General features: G+C 36.6%; 1 protein-coding gene across 2 annotated transcripts in view; it reads right to left on the bottom strand.

Moving 5' to 3' along the window:
• Nucleotides 1-227: 227 nt before the first annotated feature.
• Smr (nuclear receptor corepressor smrter) overlaps nucleotides 228-22,278 on the bottom strand; it is a 530,430-nt gene continuing 508,379 nt past the window's right edge. For both annotated transcript variants that reach the window (XM_090397581.1, XM_090397569.1), the window contains 2 exons: nucleotides 16,548-16,719; nucleotides 228-6,608 (listed from right to left, as the gene is read on the bottom strand). In XM_090397581.1, the coding sequence (XP_090253707.1) occupies nucleotides 1,132-6,608; nucleotides 16,548-16,719 (5,649 nt within the window). In that variant the 3' untranslated portion in view covers nucleotides 228-1,131. The remainder of the gene's footprint in view (nucleotides 6,609-16,547; nucleotides 16,720-22,278) is intronic.

The following is a 22,278-nucleotide window of genomic DNA, read 5'->3' on the forward strand; positions in this document are numbered from 1 at the left end:
ATAAATTGCAATTGTTTCATAAACAGATATATAACTAGTGGCATTCTGAAATAAAAAATAAAATAATTTTCATGCAGAAGAATAAATCAGTGTAATGAGAGTTAAAGAAACTGAATTACAACTGGTCTGTTTTAACCTTATTTGTAAAAATAAACAATATAATGAAACATATATACAAAATAATACTTAAAGGAATGAACTGTCTAACACCAAAAAGATTTCTTGACTTGTTTCAACAACGTTTAATTTGCCAACAAAAGTAACAGGTTCTGAATACTACAGCCAGCTTAGGTACAAACATCCAACACTGATATGATACACGTCCATGACGAACAGTCCTAAGACGGTGCAGCTGAAGGTTTTTCCAAGGCCCATAAAAATATTTACACCAACTTACACGTTTTTATATCTTCCGTAATGAAGATAATAAACTAGCAGTCTGTTGAGTTGGGGTGGGGGATGGGGGAGAGCTTTCAAGAAATTTCTTCCTCGAGATATTTTGTACAATGAAGTTAAATGCTGAATGAAGAGTTAAATGCTGAAAGAAACATGAAATAAAAAATGAAAGCAATGAAATATTGGTCATTCACTGCTTTAAGATTTAATATTTCCTCTCGGTTTTCATTCCATGTTTTTACTTCTTTCTTTTTTTTTTTGCTTATTTTTTTATTTTTATTTTTTTTAATGTTATGAGAAATCAAAAAATGACAATGAAGTTTGCACATATTACAATGTCTGTAGGATAATCAAGAGTACCCCTGCAGCAAACCAAGGCACTGAGCACCGGCCAGAAGTAAAGTAGATACCCAAGTCTCTGTTGAGCTGTGAAATGGCAGTGTCAGCAAAAAAAGACCGACCTTGCACAGCACACTTCTTGCTAGAGACAGAGCATGTGAGCACCAGGTAAAGGTTATGTAAAAAAAAATAATAAATCACAGTTGAATAACAGCCTCGAGTGGGGGTTGTGAGCATTAATACTGCTGAATGTCTGCAGCTGGTGGCTAGTTTTTGTATTCCCCCATCTGTAAATCAGGCTTTCAGCCACTTAAATGTGGAATGCAAAAGGCAACTGTACACAACCCCTTAACTCTTTGGCAATTTTTTTTCATGCAAAGTCTTTGAATAAAGGTCCTAATCCTCATCGGACAATGGCTCATACTGTGAGGAGAGAAGAGGTGGTGGTTGGTTATTTCTTGAGAGTGGCGACGGGGAATTCCTTGCAGAACTGGTTGCACTAACAGCTGGGGACTGAAGATGCGAAGTAGATACTGAAACACTATTATTTGTGGCTGAAGAAGGGTTGTGTGTAGTTGATGCAGCTAAAGACCTCATTGTAAGAGCAGAATAAGGATAAGCATAAGTGGTACTAATGCCAGAGAATGCCGTGTAAGGTAAATGTTGACTGCTAGATACTGGTTGAGATAAAGAACCAGCAGATGAATAAGCAGTACTATTGCTGCTACTAACATTACTACTGGACACAGATGCATTATAAGATGAATAATGTCCAGAACCTGGTGAAGTAGTTGATGTTGCTCCCATTCCTAATGGAGTTGAGGTGGCACTTCTTTGTCCCTGGGATGATGTTACTGGACTGTTATGGCTTGGTTCAGGTAAACAGTTGCCAGAACTAGTTACAGGACTACTATTACTACTTATGTGTTCCATGACATCGATACTTTTAGTAGCTGCACTTTCTTGTGTTGGGGGTGACACCGCTTCAAGTGTTGTTGATGATGCAGTGCTAATATTAGAAGAGTCACCAATACCCATGTTTCCTGAAGCCGGAGTGCTAGTAGAACATGTGCTCTCTGTTATGTTTCTATCATGACCAGAAACATCCCACTGATTTTCAGAGACAGCATCATTGTGTGCCTTAAATTTACGAGAGTCAGGTTCTTGGTGACTTGACTGAGGAAAAGATTCTGATTGAGAAGGTGTATTATTTCCTGTATGGGATTTGGGACCTGAGGAATGGCTATCTGGTAGGGTCCCACTTTGACTGCTGGAAGTTAAATGTGGTGCTTCTTGTTGACCTGACAATGTTGGACTGTGAAGAGAAATGGAGCTCTCAGGAAGAAGCACGGGAGCTCTATCTGTAGAGCTTTCAGGAATGTAGGGGCAGTCTGAACGCGATTTTTTTCTTGTCAATCCATCTTCTCTAATGGCCATGTCAGAACTGCTTGGAGAGACTGAACGTGAGCTTGAGCGTGACTGAGTTAGCTGACCATCTCTCCAGTCTGTGGTTATGATATGTCCATCCACAGTGCGTTTATGCGATCGAGAAGTATCCCCTGGAGTACTGTTCCTGCTAGGAACTCTTTCTACAGCTGAGGATGGACGTGGAGGGATAGGACTATAATTGGCAGTGGCTGGACTGTAACGCTGACTTGCTTGGGAAGGAATAGTATTTCCTGTACTTCTTGGGCGTTCACATATTGATTCTACCTCCAAATTTTGGGACTGCTGATATCTGAAGGCCCGAACTTGTTCTTTGTCTTCACCATGATTAGATGATCCAGCTGTATGTCGTGGATCAGATACATCAGGGTTGTCTTCAGTTGCTGTCCTCATCACTTCTACTATCCTATTCTTCACATAATCTAATGGAGATAGTCCCATCTGTTGTTGATGTGGAGGTCGTACTGCAATAGGCTGTCCTATTAATGAATTTGAGTTGGTTTGATAAGGAGGTGCTGAATGACCAATTTCAGTATATTCTTGCGGATATATATGCCTAGCAGCTAATAACCCAGTAATACTTGGATTATTAACCCAAGAAGAAGCTTGGTGTCCTGGAACAGAATTCGTAACCTGTCCAGTAGAAGAGGGTCTGTTGTTATTTTCTATGGAGGGACTATCTGCTACAGGGTGAGATGGTGGAGAAATAGGTTCTACAGCATATGGAGTAACAGGTGATGATCTACATGACATCTGAACAGAAGGAGATGCAGTTTGGGCTACTCTAATAATTTGGCGCTCCTCTTGATTAATGACAGAGTCTGGATGTGGGTGTGCTGATAATGATCTCTGATGAGACATGTCACTTGTACCTGGGGAGTGTTGTTGTTGTTGTTGTTCCCTTTCTCTGTCTTGTTGTAAGGCTCTTCGAAGTTTCCAGCTATGGGTATGGTAAACACACATGCTTCCAGGGCAATTTTGAGGACTGTGATCAGGAGTACCTTCAACTGTTCCTGTAAGAATACCCTCTGCTGGAAGTGCTGCAGCAATGCCTTCTAACTGCCTGTTTGCTGTAGCTGTATGTGGAAGGGGGATAGAAGAAACATATGGCACTGTTCTGTTGAGAGGAACAGTTGGGGATGCACTTGCTGTAGGACCCATACGACTATGGCTATACAATGGTTGTGAAGTTGTAAGCTCATTTGGGCTACTATAATCTTTTGAAATGATAGCTGCTATATGTTCTCCCAAGGTAAAATTTTTGTCTGTTGTATACTGCAATGGCATACCAGAAGACACAGTTTGTGTTGCACCTTGAGCAACAGGTGGTGAACGACCACAACTACTGGGTCGTTCAGTCCAGTTTTGACTATATCTATCAACCTCTGGTTCATCATCTATAGTCACTACTTCTGCTTTATTACTACACTTAATACCAGTTTGTCGATGTTGTTGAATTTTGCTATCACTATGTTCGTAACCGGTTTGATACTGATTAAACAAATCTAATGAGGAATTCTTAACAACACCAGGGGAATCAGTATTTTGGTTGATTTGACGAGTAATAATAGCATCAATGAGATTTGCGGCAGTGAAACCACGGTGAGAAGTATTTGATCGTGGAGTATCTTTCTGAAATGACTGAGAAAATATTTTGGAAGCTTCATTGTCCAATTCTGATTGTTGTGGATGAGTTACAAAAGCTGAAGAAACAGGTAACCTTCCTTGATGATCAATTTGCATCTTACCTCTATCCTCATCTTTTTTATTAAAACATCTATCTCGTGGCACTGTCAGGTTTGGTTGTCTCATTTGTCTTTCAAACTGTTCTCTTGAAAATGGTTCTCTCATGTTTGACAACCGAAGGGTAGTAGGGGGTTGTTGTTCAGCAACAATATGCTGCCTTTCATGAGGTACAAGTTCTCTTCCTTGTTCATAATGGGAAAGGGCAAGAGGTCCAGAAGTGAAACGATGTGCATCTTGTGGCACAGTAAGTAACTGCTGTTCAACATTTGAAGTTTCAGCAGCTGAACGGCTATGCTCTTGGTGACTAACATGTGATCTGTGGCCAGAATCTGTATAAGACCTTGGTCTTTGATGCATATCAAGAAGAGTTTTTTCCAGTCCTTCAACTACCTGCCGTTCACGTGGTGATTTGGTCTCTTGTCTTATGTGAGGACTTGCTGCTAGTGGAGAACTTTTCCCATCTTTTGGTATGACAAGACTAGGCTGGGCAACAGCAGCATTTACTAAAGTATTGAAAGCATCATGTCCAGAAGGCGGTGCTGCTACAGAATAAACATTAGAATGGGTGTGGCGGGGAGATGGTGTTGATTTTCTTACAGATGCAGGACTTATGACTTCAGGTCTCATATCAGATGAACGTGGAGAAGCAGACTGTGGTGCCTGGATAACAGATGGTTTGCCTGTACCCCATGTAATGCTACGATGGATTACATTCTGCCTACTTGAAGGCTGTCCTTGAGTTATTCCTGGACTGTGTTTTCCAGGATGATGTTGCCATGATGATGTGTTTGATGATTCTGATGGACTTTGTGGCCTTTCAACATGTCCTGAGGTTCTGTGAGGTGGAAAACGGGGATCACCCACAGAAGGATAGACAGAAGGTCCTTGTCCAGATGTAACTAGTGGATAATGAATTGGAGGATACATTGGGTGAAGGTGCTGGTCAGGGGTTCCAACAGGAGCTGAATGAGGGCTAGATTCTGATGCACGGGGAGATACTTTAACTTCTTTATCACTAGAACTACTTCCTCGCCTCATCTGCATTTGTTTAGATGTATTAAAATCAATCATTATTTGTTTAGAACTTAGCTGAGATTCATTTGTATAAGGAGCTCTGGTTGGTGTAGGAGGTGTATTAGAGTAACCAGCAAAAGGTGTTACATATGGATAAGGCTGTCCTGCAGGTGCAACATGTCTATAATATTCTAAAGCTGTTGGATCATACACAGTAGGAACACCTTGTCTGGGCATTCCATCAGCACCTGTCGATACAGGTACTCCATGAGTAGCACCAACTGTTTCCGATCGGCCAGTAATTGGAACACCTCGCTTGTTGTTTGCATCATGTGGAACTGGTGTACCAAGTGTGATAGAGCCTCCATCCTTGGTGTGAGGTGGAGGAGGCAACTGCCTGAGAAAGCCTTCATACCTAGCAGCAGCTAAATTTGTTGATGATACAGGTGGCTGTTGACTTACTGGAGTTCCCTGCGTTATGGATCCAGATGGTGGATGAGATACAAGTCTTTCTTTGTATGAAAGTTTTGGTGACAACTGAGAAGACTTAGTTGTAATAAGAGGTGGTGGTGGGGGAACACCTGATTTTGGCATAGACTTGGGATGTACTTGTAAAGGTGGAGTAGTTGTTGGGGCTGCAGGTGGCTGTGCTATCAGATGAGGAGGTTGAGAATGAGGTCTGTCAGAAGGTGTTTGAGTATATGGTGTTTTGTTACAAGGTTCACTGGATCGAGGATAATATATATCATGATGAGTATCACCCATATAATGTGGTGACAAGGCTGGGGGAGGCTGTGTAGATCTGTACTGATTACAATGAGCAGGAGGTGGAGCACCATAATAATGACCATGACCAGAGGCATTAGTTTCAGAAGGCGGCCTAGCAGGTACTGGTACTCTTTCACGCTTAACATACTCCCTCATTGGGCTAGTGTCACGCGATTTATCTTTCTTACTTAAATCTTGAACTTCACAATCAGCACTTGTTTCAACATGTTGACTAAGCTGTGATTCAGGACGTGGCTGATGACGAGACGAACCATGTGCAGTAGGTGGTGTTGGAGTTTTAGAAGCCATCTCTACAACTTCTTTTTTAACCTCGATAGGCACAACATCTGGTGTGTCCTGACTTATACAAGGTGGTAATGATGAAGTAGGAACAGGACTGCTATTTCTGCCTGGCTTTACTGGCCACTGCAAACTCATTTCTATTGCTTGATAGATCAAGTCTCTAACACAAGTAGGTTCTTCTTTTGTTGGTTTTGCAGACTGCTGTGGAGTAGCAGAGAGATATAACTGGGAGGTTACTTCTGAATGAGTAACTCCAACATTAGGATCCTGAAGCAGGGTTTTTACTAATGGAATTTTAGAATTTCCAACAAGAGTTCTCTCAATTAAATCTCGAGATTGAGATGACTGCACAAAATTTTGTCCTAATACATCCACTCGATTATTCATCACTGAATTTTTAACCTGGTGTAGTGTCTCAACATTATCCGGATCATTCTGACTCTGTCCTTCATCGGCACTAACGGTGGCACTACTATCATAATCATGTACACCTTTAGGACTTTGATCTAACAGAGAGGGTAATGGAACTCTGTCAACATGTGGCTGGAGTCTAGGTTTACAATGTAAATCTTGGTGGCCATCTTCTTTACCTGAAACTTAAATCAAAGATATCATTAAAAACTGTTCTGTACTTTTTTTGTTCTAGACAAAAAGTGCCAAATTCTAAATATGAAAATAGTTTTCATGATGATTATTATAGAATCACACATGCACCACAGTAAAAAATCAATCTATTTGACAGATATTTCATGTTATGTATCACAAGACATCAGTGTGGACAGAGAATAACAATAAGGAATTTAAATAAAATAAACAGTAGAGTGCAAGCATTACATTGGAATCTCTCTCCATACACACCAGTCACTTGCTTATTGGTTAGTAACTATTGGACTGAAAATAAAATAAAATTCAATAATTTTTAGTTTAAAAAAAAAAAGAAGAAACCTTAAGAATGTTAGGAATGGTGTGGCAGTTGTTACGAATGAAGTTAAGTCAAAGTAGGGATTCAGCACTTTCCTTGGTATAAACTAGGATGTTTATATGTGGATCTATGCAATGGTTTGATGTTTTCCCATTGGATCCCGTAGCTGGTGTTTTCAATCTAATGTTGTGCTAGGCCAGATTTGTCAGGTTTGGTGAGCTCGATATGATCTTGATGTTCAGAGATGAGTTTGTTGACAAATTTTCCTGTTTGTCCATAAAAAGACAAGTTGCATGAACATGGAAGATAAACTCTCATCGTTGATGTTCTTCCTAGCATATACAAAGTATATGCCAGGAAGAACATCAATGATGAGAGTTTATCTTTTGGAGAAGGCAACAGATTATGAATTTGGCTGATGGGTTTTATATGTAGCAATATTTTCTCAATTTTTGTCACTTATTCAGAGATGCCTTTAATATATGAAATAGGAGTCTGTGGACTTCTTCTTGTCTAGGTTGCTGTATAGGAGAGTTGTTATTTTCTGTTATTCTTGAATTGTATCCATTTAGTAGGACTGTATAAACTTATAAATCAATTTTTTTTTACTGTGGTATATACATGATTCTATAATAATGGATATCCCACAGGTTTCATTATACAGGAAAATTTTCATGATTATATTTAAAAGTACAGAGAATTGACAATATATGAAACATAAAACAAGTAAAGGAGAATAGAGTAGTGGTTAAATACAGTTTATATAAACATAAAAAATCTTAAAACTTACACACATTAAGAATAACACTTTTTATTCAGACATTTAACTGCAGTCGTCAACTTTCACTAGCAAACACTACTATAACAAACTACTGAAAAGTCCTAACCAAGGAGCCAAAAGCATAATGCCATGTTAAAAGAAACTCTCTCTAACAAATTATCTACAACATTATCTACTTCAACACAATTATCTACTTCCTGTGGTTCCAAGGAATTTTTTTTGCTACAGTGAGGAAACTGACTGTATACAGTTAGCATCAAGAAAGATGTATTTATCAAATGGGTAGCATTTAGCACATAAAAGGAGGCATGTTAAACAGCACTATACATGAGGATACCTGTGCAAAAGACTTAGTGTTAGTTATGCAGTGGAGTAGACCAATTAGAATTTATTATAATTTCATGATCTTCAAAAAGTTGCCAAGCTTATGTATCATGGTAGTCATTTTGCATTTTATTCAAGCACTGATGATAAACAATACCCAACTTCTCTTGTGGTGTAAATCTGATATATTTCTGGTGTTCATTCAGTTTTACATGGGTACCCTGGCTCTTCAAAGAAAAGACAGTCGCACCTGCAAAGAATACACCAGGAAACAGCAAAGAAAGTTGCTTATCTTTATAGTAGTGGTTATTTTTTTGTAAGAGGTTCATGTCCTGGAGTTACAATTATTAAGTCCAATGTTTCTCAGACACCAGACATCTAGGAATGTGTTAAGAAAGCTAATCTCAGGTGGTATGGTCACTTAGGCAGAATGTTCTCTGCCAGGTTGGCAGGAAAAAGACCCAGAGGAAGATCAAGATATAAGTGGATCTGATACAGTGAAAAGTGCCTTAGAAGATAGAAATATAAGATCTGACAATGTTGGAATCTTGACAGGTAAAAGACTGATTTGGAGGAGAATTGTAGATAGGAAGGTAGTAACGATATAAGTTTTTCATGTAGTACTATCATATCCATACCCCTTGAGAGTACATGTCAGGAATTTGATGATGTTTCTCAGCGGTGTTTCTAAAAACAGTCATTTTAATTTGATTTATTACTATTAGTTTTATTACTTATATCAACATAAATGATATTTTAATAAACTTTTGGGGATTCTCATGGTTTATAAAGGGCTATTAGATCTGTTCCAAATTTAAGGTGACAGTACTAGCAGAATAAGTGAAGTTACCATGTCATAGGGTTTTCAAGATGCCATATCATCCAGTATAGTGCAGAGATAATTTCAGAGTCCCCCCCCCCCCCCCGCCATCCACACATTCAACATTAGTATGTTAAAAAAAGGAAAATAGTTAAAATTTTATCTTTGGGTTCAGGGGAGGCCAATGCTCCCATGGCCAAGTAATTTTGTCACATTATTTATCTGGAAAACAAATCTAAGTTTGTTCAAATCTTGTCTATAACATAAGGAATTTGACAAGTTTTCTTACGTTTCCCCTCCCCATGCAGAGCTAAGTTACATGATTTTAGGCAAAAGTAAAAGGATTTTTTTCCTATCAGATGCTCTAAAACAGACTGACTCAGAACACAATTAGAACATTTGTATAAAATATTGCTTGCCACAACAGATTTTAACTCGCAGATATAATATTATGTGTTATATACAATAATACAATGAAAATCAAAATGAAATTTAAGCAGATATGTGAAATGCACTGCCTTAGCAATTACTATTTCACCTGGTGATTTTAGTAGGCACCTCTCAATATATGAGGGCATACTGAAATGTGATAATCACCATGAAGGAATTGAAGTAGAACCATGTAACTTACACATTATTCTATATATTCCCCACAAAGTCTTATACACTTGTTACAAAACCAGTCCTCAGCTTCATCACCTGTGGTAAATTTTGTTCCTTTCAAGTGTTTCTTTAACTTTGGGAATAGGAAATAGATGGGGGCCAGGTCTAGCAAATAGGGTGGTCGGGTAAGGCACACATTGAAAGCCCAAGTTGTGTATTGTCTGTTGGGTTTCATGAGCAGTGTGAGCAGGTGCACTGTCTTGCAAAAGCGACACACCACTGCTCAGTTTCCCATGGTGTTTTTCCTTCAGTACCTACTTCAATTCCTTTAGAGTTGTTGAATAAACTGCTGATGTAACAGTTTCAGCTTTTTTGAGGTAAATGGATTTGTAAAAGGATTACACCATTCATATCTTAAAAGACAATAGCAAGAACCTTTGTGTCTCCATTCCATTGACTGTTGTTTGGTCTCTGGGTCATAGTGATGAAGCCATGTTTCATCAAAAGTCACAATATGAGTCAAAAAAATTTGCACCTGATTCCTCAAAATGACCCAAAATCCCTTGAGATAATAGACACGTTTTCTCTTTTCGTCAGCATTCAGGTCTAACATCTGCATATCCAGATGTTAGTCGATAATGATCCCAACTCATTCCCTGGATATCCCCAGAGACTTTGCAATGTTTCTGGCTGGTATTCGTCTATCATCAAGGATCATGGCATTCACTGAAATGTTTTCAGGTGTGATCGCTGTGGAAGGTCTTCCTGAACTGGTGGCATCTGGTGTCTCAGGATGCCCAGTTTTAAACTTGCCCACCCATCTGGCAACTGTTGGATTTGCTGGAGAACAGTCTCCTAAAGTCTCCCACAAAGTTTGGTGAATATCAGGTGCAGACTTTTCTTTCAGCACATAAAACTTGATAACAGTCTGCACCTCTGTGTCTTCGAATTTCTTCAAAACCTCTGACATGTCATCTTATATATCCTAAAAGAAAAAGAACCAATTATTACAATTTGATGAAACATGAGGGTAAAAGAGTTTTAAGATAATTTCTTTCTTGTGGTTATATCAGTTGCTTTAATATATTTTTTGTTCTAGATGTTTATCAGAACTTTGGATGATATCATTAAATTTGCAGGAGTGACATGGGAAAGGAGACCCATGGACAGAGAGTTTTGGAGTAATCGTGGAAAGGCCTTCATCCAGCAGTATACTTGTACACCTGTTTCCTTTATTCAACTGTGTCACTCTATTGTAAAACCTGAGCATACTGTTAAAGCAAGACCTAACTTTAATAAACCTGTTCTGTCAGGGATCAAAGTGCTATCCACCCACCTTAAGATGTAGGTCCTAATCAGCCACTCCAGATTTGCAGTTATTGGTTATAACTGGCTGCATCATTCCCAGTTCTACCCCTGTACAATGGAATTATCTTGTCTTCCTTCCAATCATTAGGAAAGATACACTGATGTTGGGAGTAACATTAAGCAACTAGGTTAAGGATACTGCTAATTGCATATTCCTTTAGCATGTGTGCTGTTATTCCATTTAATCCTACTTCTGCATTTGCACCAAGTTCATATAATATCTTTAATACCCCCCTCTCTCTCTCTCTCTCTCTCTCATCCACTTGTATCTTTTTGTCTAGTTGCACTTTGAATTCCAAAGATCTAATGGGTCTGCTTTGGATTTATATTTTATAAAATAATTATTGAATAACTTAGCTACTTCCTGTGCATTCACTGCTTTCCAAAGATCAATCTTTACCAGAATGGTATATTTCTTTCATTTTCTGACTAACTTAAATATATGAAATTAAATTTTTCCTTTTCAAAAAAGAAAGATAAGCCCTGATATTATACTACATGTCATTGCTCTCTTTATCATGAAGCAGTCACGAAATTATGCTAACATAAAAAAAAAGTAAGCTTTTATATTTATTGCTTACCTTTTCAAAAATAAATGGAACCCAGGTGATGCCTAGTTAAGATCTATGTCAGCTTTCTAAACATAAAATTAACTGAATATACATGATACATCATTATCAATTTCCCAATATGTACCCTCAAGGTTCAGGCTACTATGATAGCATTACATCATTGAGTTTACACTATCATTATTAATTTCCTATCAATTATTTTCCTTAAAATTGTCTATTTCTTGTCAGTATGCCAATATTGTTGCATCTAACATTTCAGGTTTCTAAGACACTGACTGAATCAATGTACCTAGACCTTGATATTCCTTTAGATCCTTTTCTTGCAATTGGTCAAACATGTGCTAAACTTTTCTTACCCATTCTGTTTAAATGGCCATACTACTTTAGATTACCTCTGCTCACATATTCTTGAATGCAAACAATGTCAAGTTCTTTTCTAATATCTGCATTTTTAATGTGATTCTGCCATTGATGCTATCTGTTTTCTCTTCCCTCTTTTTTCTGATATCTGTGGTCTGTCTGATCAAGTGCTTTATTTCGAACCCAACTCTCATATCAATAACTTAAAACTAGTTTCCATATAAATTTATTCAACTGGCTCCCCAATACACATTTTGCTAATCCTGCTGTCTATTTCTAAATTTAATTTGCCATATTCTCCAAAAACTGTGCCTAAATAGCAGATTCTCTTCTCCACTGAGAATGAAGCTGAAGTGTTCTATGTTCCTGCCGATCTTTTCATAATTTTGGTGCTTTTGTTGCCGATTTTCATGGCAAATTTGTTACAGTTGTTATGCAATTTAGTCAGAAAACCTTGGAGAGTTGCATTGGATGTGTTTAGGAGTAAAACATTATCTGCATGAAGCAAGAGTTAAATTTAATACCTCGGATTTTAATATCAGGTTTAATGACATTTTCTTTCACAATGCGATCCATATAGATGAAGAATAAGAGTAGAGATAAAGTGCATCCTTGTCTTACTCTTGATTTTTCATCAAAAACCATCCTGTATTTCCTTTAATTTTAGCTGCTGACAGAACTTAAACATAGATTATGTATTGCTCTGTACAATGTTCCATTTGCCCCATATAACTGTAGTGTTTCGAAATTTTTTTATTCTAGGCACCTTTTGTATGCCTTTTTCAGGTCTACCAAACTTAAGTAGAGATCCTTGTCATATTCCCATGATTTCTAATGGAAATATGACAAGTCATAAAGTGAAAATCTGATCTTGACAACTTCTTTTTGGCCTGAACTCAGCTTGTTCTTCTCAGAGTTTCTCTTCCATAATTTTTTTAACCTCTTTTCGGTATAAATGTGTGGACAGACTTATGTGTTCGTCGAACATGTTGTTTATTATTTTAATGGTATAATAGAACAACGATAGAAATATCAGCATTAAGTTAATAAATTAACTCTTTTCAGTATGCTTGCATAAATCTTACCTGGAACATTTAGTAGAGAAATTCCACTTTAATTCTTATATTCAGCTTTATTCCCTTTTTAACAGATGGAACTATGAGAGATCTACTCCAATCATTTAGAATTTGACATTCTGACCAAGTGCCTAGAACTACGCAGAAGTAGCCACTGCAAAATTTTTATACCTCCATATTTGATAATCGCTGGTCAAATATCATCTATTTCAGTTGCCTTTCCACATTTAGAGTGGAAAGGCAGTTACTAGAGTAGATTTTAAGTCAAATTTTTGATGGCTTTTTTTTTTACCTCAAGTGATATGCATTTCTGTGTGAATTTCTCTTGAAAATTTTCTGCTACTGTTTTGTTACTGCTTATTTCATTTAAAAGTCTTTCAAAGGAATTACTTCAGATGTACATAATATCCTTATCTTCAGTTTTCATGTCACCTTTATTATCTTTGATTCTTTTTACAATACTTTTTTTCTCCATTTCTAAGCTTTTTTTTCAATAGCCTCCAGAACATTTAGCCATCTTCCTGATATTTACCTTCTATATTCTTACCAACCAGTCTTCCCATGACTTTGTTACTTTCACACATAGCTTAGATTGCTTACATTTTTTTCCTGTATTCTTTTATTTTAACTTCTATTTTTTTTTAAACTTTCTTAAAATTAAAAGAAAAAAAAATTTACACGATAAAAAATGTAATAAAGGAAAGAATTTAATAAAACTCAATATCCTGTGGTGAGTATCTCTTCACATCAGAGTGAAAAATACAGTGAGTTACTAAAGATACATGAGGCAAGCAAGAATTAAACAAAGCTTCTGTTCTGCCACTCTCTTGTCAGTTATGTAGGATAAGACTGTGGCAATAGAGAATGCAGTCATTAACAATTGAGCAAACTAAGTTAGGGGTAATGCTCTTAACGTAGCCAAAGACAAAGGAGAAGAGCACTGTTATGTAAAAGATGTAAGGTGTAAAGTATAGAACAGGTTTAACAATAAAACTACTGACTTTAAATTTAATAAGAGAAATGTGTTCTACTTTGTTCGAGTCCATGCTTAAGTGAATTAATGAACTTATAAGGAACAGAGAAGCACATATAAATTATTAGATAAAGTGAGTTTAATTTTTTTAATTATTTTCTTGTGAAGATAAAATTTTCTTTAAAATGTGAATATGTTTGGATTAATTTGCTTGCTACTGTACACACAAAGAGAGAGAGATTCCTAAGTTCATGTACACCAATATCTCAACATAATATTAGATGTAAATTTCAACTCAGTGATTTTATTGTTAAACCTGTTCTATAATGTACACTTTACATCTTGTAAGCAATAGTGCTCTCCTTTGCCTTTGGCTATGTTTGCTTACAATTGTTAATGATTAAGTTCTCTGTTCTTCCCACAGTTTTAATCATATGCATGACTGGCAAGAGAGTGATAAAACAGAATCACTTTGTAACCTCTGTTTAGTTCTTGCTTGCTTCGTGTAGCTTCAGTAGCTCATGGTAAGTTTCACTGCAGTGATGAGATACTCATCACGAAATATTAGTGAGCTATATTAAATTATTTCATTATGTCATTTATCAAGCATAGTCAATGATATCTTACAATTATGGAAGAATTAACAATCAAATTTCTAAAAGCCTCAATGTGCTTTCAGAAGCTGATAAGACCAGAGACTACACAACTCTATTTTCTCCATATTTTGTTTCATTATGGCTGTTTACTGAACAATGTCAATTTTCTGCTATTTATGTAAGTCTGCTCATATATTTCAGCCTTTCACAGGTGAGATTACTAGATGTCAAATAAAACTAATAACTTTCATTAATGTTACTGAATATGTGAGCCCCTGTAGCTCAGCTAGTATCAATGATGCTAGACTTGGGTTAAGTCTTGTCTAGGATGCTACGGAATGTCAGTTAGCCAGTCTTATAACTGAGGTGGTAGGGTAACCCTTCTCATAAATTCATTCCAAGAATGCGTTTTATCAAATAAAATAATGTTTGTCAGAGCATGTCAACATGGTAATCTCTCAATTATTTATTCACAGTGGGAAAGCAACTAGTTGGTTTGATAACTGAAGATAAATTATGTGGTGCTGTAATAGAAGTCAAATGATATACTAATCCATTCACAGGTTAATTAACTGAAGGTTGAATAACTGAGAGAATACTGTACACACACACACACACACACAAAGCACATTTTCTCTTAATATGTACTGAGTGAACTATACAGTATAAAAACAACAGAAAATTTATGCCTTAGAAAAGAAGAAAGAGTGACATAACCATTATAGATTTCACAATTAGTAAGCAGACTTTTTGTATTTTAATAGAATAATATGTTTAAGTATTGGTTTAATTCAGTTTTTGTGTTTTGATGAACAGTCAGAAAATGAGTTTCAAACAGAGAGCTGTCATTAACTTTTGTGTTAAACTTGGTAAAAGTTTTACTGAAATGCATCAAATGCTTCAAAAAGCACACAGTGATGAATGCTTATCCTGTACTCAAGTTTACAAGTGGTTTAAGCGATTCAAAGTGGTCATGAGATGATTGAGGACGACGAAAAGCCGGGCTGTCCAAAAAACTGGACTGAACAAAAGTTAACACCCAAAAAGTGTGTGACTTCATCAAAGAAAACTCAAAATCATCTGTGAGATTGATTGAAGATGAATTGGGGATTCCAAAATCAACTGTGCACAACATTTTGACTGAAAGTTTGGGCCTTCGTAAATGGAATTCGCAATTTGTTCCCCACAAGTTGACTGACGACCAAAAAAGTATCGAATTGAAAGGACCTCATTAAAACCGCTCGTAAGGACTCAAACTTCCTTGAAACGATCATTAGTGGTGACGAAATGAGGTGTTTTGAGTATGAGCCCGAAAAAAAGTGCCAGAGTGCTGAGTGGAGACTACCAGAAGAGGGGCATCCAAAAAAAAAGTCGCTTGGAGAAGTCAAAAGTAAAGACAATGCCGATTTGTTTCTACGATTCCAAGGGCACTATCCACAAAGAATTCGTTCTGCCTGGCCAAACAGTCAATGGTGAGTTATATCTCGAAATTTTGAAGCGATTGATAGCGAGAATTCATTGTGTATGGCATGAATATCGTGATGCATGCAGCTGGTCACTTTTGCACGATAATGCACCATCTCATTGTTCGAACATTGTGAGACAGTTTTTGAGCAAAAACCAAGTTTGTATGTTAAATCACTCACCGTATTCACCTGATTTATCATCCTGTGAATTCTTTCTCTTCTCCTGACTTCATTTTCCGATGAAAAGAAAACAATACGACACCACTGAAAATGTTCAAGTGGCAGTAACCACGACCCTCAACAGTATCCCAAAAACCGATATAAAACACTCATTTAACAAATTAATTGACTGTGCCAAATGCTGTATCGAAGCTGAGGGAGAGTATATTGATTGAAATAAATGATTTGAATAATTATAATTGGCCCGTGTTTTATTTTCTATCAAAAGTTCGGTTTCTTTTTGGACAGGGTGTATATATATATATATATATATATATATTTAAGATTCACCATACATTTTGAAAATATAATAAAGAACAGAACAATGCACAGATCAAAGGTGTAAACCCAAAAACTACCAATAATCCTTAACAGATGGCAAGTAATCAGCTGATAAACATATCAATAATAGCCTTCTTGACAATGAAAAATAACGATTTTAAATGATCATTTACCTTCATCTAATATTTTCCCAGCTGGACTTGGAGCACTAGCAGTATCACTGCTACACTGTTCTCCACAATTGTCTTCTTCACAGCTTGATGTTGTTTCACCACTCTCTTCTTCATCTGTGACTGTGGGAGGAGGTTTCTCTTCCTGCTGCTGTTCTTCTTTCCCTTCTTGGCTCTGAAAAATAATGACTTAAAAGATTAGGAATGTATTCCAAAAGTAACAAAAACACAATGTGCAATCATTTGAAGTTTGTAGTTATACAAACTTCAAATGATTGCACAAATAAAAAAAGAGAAAAAAATTAATTAGAGAAGAATGCTTTTAAAGAGCCCTCATTTTTAAATGAAACATACAAGACTATTTTAGTGTTCCATCTTAGTTTTCGCTGAAACTTTAAAAAGTGAAAGCAAATGTATTAACTTACCAGTGCATAGCAGTTAGTCTTTTTTTTTTTTTTTTTTTTTTAAATCTCCTCTCCCCAAAGAATAGAGGGAAGAATCAAAAGAGCACGAAACTGAGTTCCAAGTAAATCGAATTTTTGTAATGGAGATCCAGGGAGAAAGAGTGATAAGAAAGACAACAGAAATACAAGAAAAGAATATTATAGAATAGGGTTGCAGTGGAAAGGACATGATAATTACTGAATCAGAGGGGAAAAAAAATAGTAAGGTATTAACACAAACAGGAGAAAAACAACAGGTGGCACAAAGGACACCTATGCAAAAGAGACCCAATGATGAAAACCTAGATCTTGCCAAGCAACTAATTAAAACACAATACATTCAGTTTTCTTTATACATTTTCTAAACAGTGAAAGTTGAGAAAGTGGAAAGAGAAAATTATGTTTCATACCCAGTAAACATGGTAGCCATGCCTTCTGGTCTCTTACCAAAGCAACTGACTAACTTCTGCTCAACACATGCAGATGGCTCTATTGCATTCTTGCAGAAAAATGTGACCCTCCTGGCTTCATATTATTTCTCCAATATATACATAGTCAATCTTAGTAAATGATAAGTATGGCAGTATGGATTCTGCCATACAACATAAGGAACAGGTTAATGGGATCGGCTTACTTATGTTGCTCATCTCTGGACAAATACCACAGAAAAGCTGCAAATTTCAAGTGGTTGCTCTTAACATTCTTCAAGGCTTCTGACTTTGTCTGGTACAATGGTCTATTAAGTAAGCTCCCATCATTTTTTTTCAAAATTTATCCTGTGACTTGAAGCTTGGTTGCAGCTTTCTAATGATGGGATGTGCATTATGCATGACTGTGGACAGTCATGCATGTAACTTCTAACCATGCAAATAATGCTGGGTCCTGCAAGGTCTGTTTTCTGTCACCAATCGAACACACAGTTTTGATGAGAACAGCAAAAACTTCCCCTTTCCCCACCTGACAAACTTTGCATTACACATTCTTTCTTTTAAGGTTACACGGTGATCAGCATTCATATTTGTTAAATTAGGGACACAAACACACGTGTTGAAAAGATTATTTTACTGATTAATAATAAAATCATAACTTTACATTTCTACCCCTGTATTGAGGTCATCTTCAGAAGGATACATTCAGAAGTATAAGAACAAGCTACATGCTGTTGCACTGTATACAAGTAAATTACATCTACGTTGTTAACTAATCTTTTTTCTTAGCCTGCCCTCTAGTGGGAAAAAAAAAATAAAAAAAATAAAATAAAAACTACAATAAACTCTGCTAAAGTCCTCATGTACTAGGATTCTTCTGGAATTATACAGTTATATTACGATTATCTTCTGGATTTGTACAGTACAGGTTGCTATTGAATGTTTAAAAAAAAAAAAAATTACACTCAACGACCAAGATCTATTAATCAGCTTTGACATAACTTCCCTTTTTACCAATGTCCCAATCAATGATACTATCCTGCTCTTAGAGAACATATTTCCACATGACATCACGGCCCTATTTACCCACGTACTCCGGTCCGGATACTTCGTGTGGCAAAACAATTTTTACCTTCAAAAAGAGGGTACCGGCACAGGATCTCCACTCTCCCCCCCCCCCAATAGCAAACTTTTACATGGAAGATTTTGAGCAACGAGCTCTAGAATCGACGTGCCTAAAGCCCAAAATTTGGCTCAGATACGTCGACGATATTTTCGACATTTGGCCCCACGGCTGCCAAGCACTAGATACATTCCTTAGCCACCTGAACAAACAACACAAACGCATCCAATTCACCACTGAAATTGGGTAAAAAAAAAAAAAAAAAAAAAAAAAAAAACTCTTCTGTTCCTAGACACACTTGTCACACGTCTTCCTTCAGGCTGTCTCTCCTTCTCAGTTTACCGCAAACCTACACACATAGGCCAGTACATAAACAAGACTTCTTATCACCACCCAACACAAAAACTAGGGGTCATAAGCACCCTTAAGCACAGAGCTCAAACCATTTGTTCAAATGAACAAGCTCTTAACCATGAATATGAGACCATCAAACATACCTTTGTAAAAAATGGATACAGTATAAAAACCATTCACAAGATCCTCCACAAAGATACCACTAATAACAAAAAAGATTTCAAGAATGCTATTGCTATACCATATGTTAGAGGCATTTCAGAAAAAATAGACAGAACACTACACAAATACAACATCAAAAACCACCTTTAAACCCCTGACAAAATTAAGACACCTACTCAGTTCTTCCAAGGATCCCTGCCACACTTAGCCCACCCAGGAGTTTACAAAATAGATTGCACATGTAACATACCATAAATAGGGGAAACAGGGCGAACTATCCCAATCAGAAAGGATGAACACAAACGTCACATAAAATACCTCCATTTTGGAAAAACCGGCCTTTCTGACCATGCACTCCAAACATACCACAGAATTGACTGGAAAGGTACCAAGTCCCTACACTGCACCAAAACCTGGTTCGAGCAGAAATTCAAGGAAGCATGTGAAATGCTCAAACATGATCCGAATCTGAATAAAAATGATGGTCTAACAATTCCAAGAATGTGGAGGACCCATCTACAACCTTCATAGCAACCACAAAGAAAAATCTCAATACAAGACCTAGTGAAGCGTTTTTTTTTTTTTTTTGAACATTCAATAGCAACCTGTACTGTACAAATCCAGAAGATAATCGTAATATAACTGTATAATTCCAGAAGAATCCTAGTACGTGAGGACTTTAGCAGAGTTTATTGTAGTTTTTATTTTATTTATTTTTTTATTATTTTTTTTTTCCCAATAGAGGGCAGGCTAAGAAAAAAGATTAGTTAACAACGTAGATGTAATTTACTTGTATAGAGTGCAACAGCATGTAGCTTGTTCTTATACTTCTGAATGTATCCTTCTGAAGATGACCTCAATACAGGGGTCGAAACGTAAAGTTATTATTTTATTATTAATCAGTAAAATAATCTTTTCAACACGTGTTTTGTGTCCCTAATTTAACAAATATGATTGCATTACACAAATTACCACAGCCTCCAGAGCATCAGTCTCTACTACCCTAAATTCTGATCTCTAAACATTATTCAATGGGATTTTGATAAATTGTTCAATTTCAATGCTAGCAAAACATAATTCTTCCCTTTGTCCTATCTCCCCCGCCCCTCCAAAAAAGCCATTTTCTTTCAGTCTTACTTCTGACAACACTCACATATTTAGACAAGATGACATTTTTCTTCTTGGAATTCATCAAAGATCCAGCCTCTCTTTGACATAACTACTACTTCCATGACATCCAAAAAATTCCATAATTACGATTTCTCTTTTGCTCAAGGCATCATCATTATCTCTGAACAGTATAACTATACTAATCACAAATCCACCCAACCACTGAATATTAATCTCCCATTTGGGATGATGATGCTCCTAAGGGCTTCCTAAAAATACTTCAATCCATACAGAAGAGAACAATCAGACAAATGACCCCATGCATTTCAATGGATTTAATAGAAAGTGAAAGAATTATTGATGCTAGTTCAAATGAACAGTTTCTATGGAAGTATTTACAGAAGTCATCCAACATCACTACCACTTCAATTCCACAAACGCAGAACAAATTTCTCTTCTTCCTCTTTCATTCCTTCAATATCTTCCTCTGGATCAGTCCCCTTCCCCTCTGTGTTTCTCAAGGAATACATAGGTCTTCAAATCTAAAATGAACAAACTTCTTTTTCAAATCTTTACTCATCTATGGTACTAACAGACCGTATTATAATTTGATCAACCAACCTCTTGTGTATGGGATCAACATAAAAATGTATTATACTCTTGTGATGGATAAGCTCTCAAACTTTCAAAATCAAAAATCAAGCAAAGAAAGTTATATCTATGGTTTAACCCTAATATTTCTTTTACTACAAAGGCAGTAGTAAAAGAAATATTAGGGTTATTAGAGAAGTAAGCTGAAATATATAACAGTAGACTCACTTTTTTTTCTTTTTTTTAGCATCCTCTGTAATAAGCTCTCAATAGATTTTCTGCAAGTGCAATGCCTTTTATTCTCATCCCCCAAATAATTTAACTGGATCCAAACCTCTCAGGAGAGAGAGAGCCTCTAACTCAATATCAATAATGTCCTCCTGGTTGGAAAGACCTGGGTTTGAATCCAGTCTAGGATGTGAAGAACCTTTATCAGAGCTTTGTTTTTCATTCCATGAAACAGGTCAGAGACAGGATGCCCTATCATAAGCAGTAACTAAGTTTCTAAGATGCCAAGTTACTTGGCTGTGATGACAGGCCATTAAAACTAAGAAGAAAGGGAAGAGAGGAAACCATCCAGGCATGACAGAGTTGCATGACTGTGTGACATTACAAACAAGCCCTGCCACTATAACAAAGTACTGAAAACTACTGTACTATAACAAAATACTGTGAACTCATAAGCACAATGCTATGTGAACAGACTAAATTATCCAATACAGGAAACTATTCCTATATTCTGAGTTTACTATACTCAGAATCACATGTATACTATATATGCAGCATTATAAGAAAGGGCTAAACAAAAATCATCAATCATCTGATATTTAGTATTATTTTGGTACAAAATATAAAATTGAAATAGAAAATACAACAAAATTTTGTAATTGGTCACACTATTAACAGACTACCGGCTGAGGTGGATAAATAGTGAGACCGAATTGCATTTCTTATCCATGTTATTCAATAGGTGTTACAGAATTGTATCCAGATTTAGCTGGATGCCTATAGACATCCTGGCAGTTTTTTTTTTGGGGGGGGGGTTAATTAGTGTGGTTTTTTTTCCCTAGTCTTTGTTTTGGACATGTATTGACAGAAGTATAAATACAATTTAGACTGTGAATTTACCTAAAAACTGCTATTCATAGATGAGGCCACTGAAATTTTGTTAATTCTTCAATAATAACTGATTTTTCTTATCAAATAGGTTTCTTGGGGGATAAATGACATGGTGGAGGAAGATCCAGAAATCAATTACCAAGATGAAGAGACGTCTCTAAGGAATAGGATGATGGTTTGTGGGTTACAAAGTTCAGATGATAAGCAAGAAAGAGGTGGATATGAGATATATATATAAGTTACTAAAGGGACTTCACAGAATAGATAGCAATGAGACTGGTCACTCTGTATGGGTGCCACGTTCACAAGCCTATCCCCCCCCATGCATGTTCCCACTCTTTTCTTTCATCTAAATAATAAACCAAAAATGAAACAGACAAACACTGTGATCGAAATAAATTACC

This window comes from Typopeltis vanoorti, chromosome 1 (genome assembly GCF_054136105.1).
Source record: "Typopeltis vanoorti isolate ZY-2024b chromosome 1, IOZ_Tvanoo_1.0, whole genome shotgun sequence".
NCBI lineage: Eukaryota > Metazoa > Arthropoda > Arachnida > Uropygi > Thelyphonidae > Typopeltis > Typopeltis vanoorti.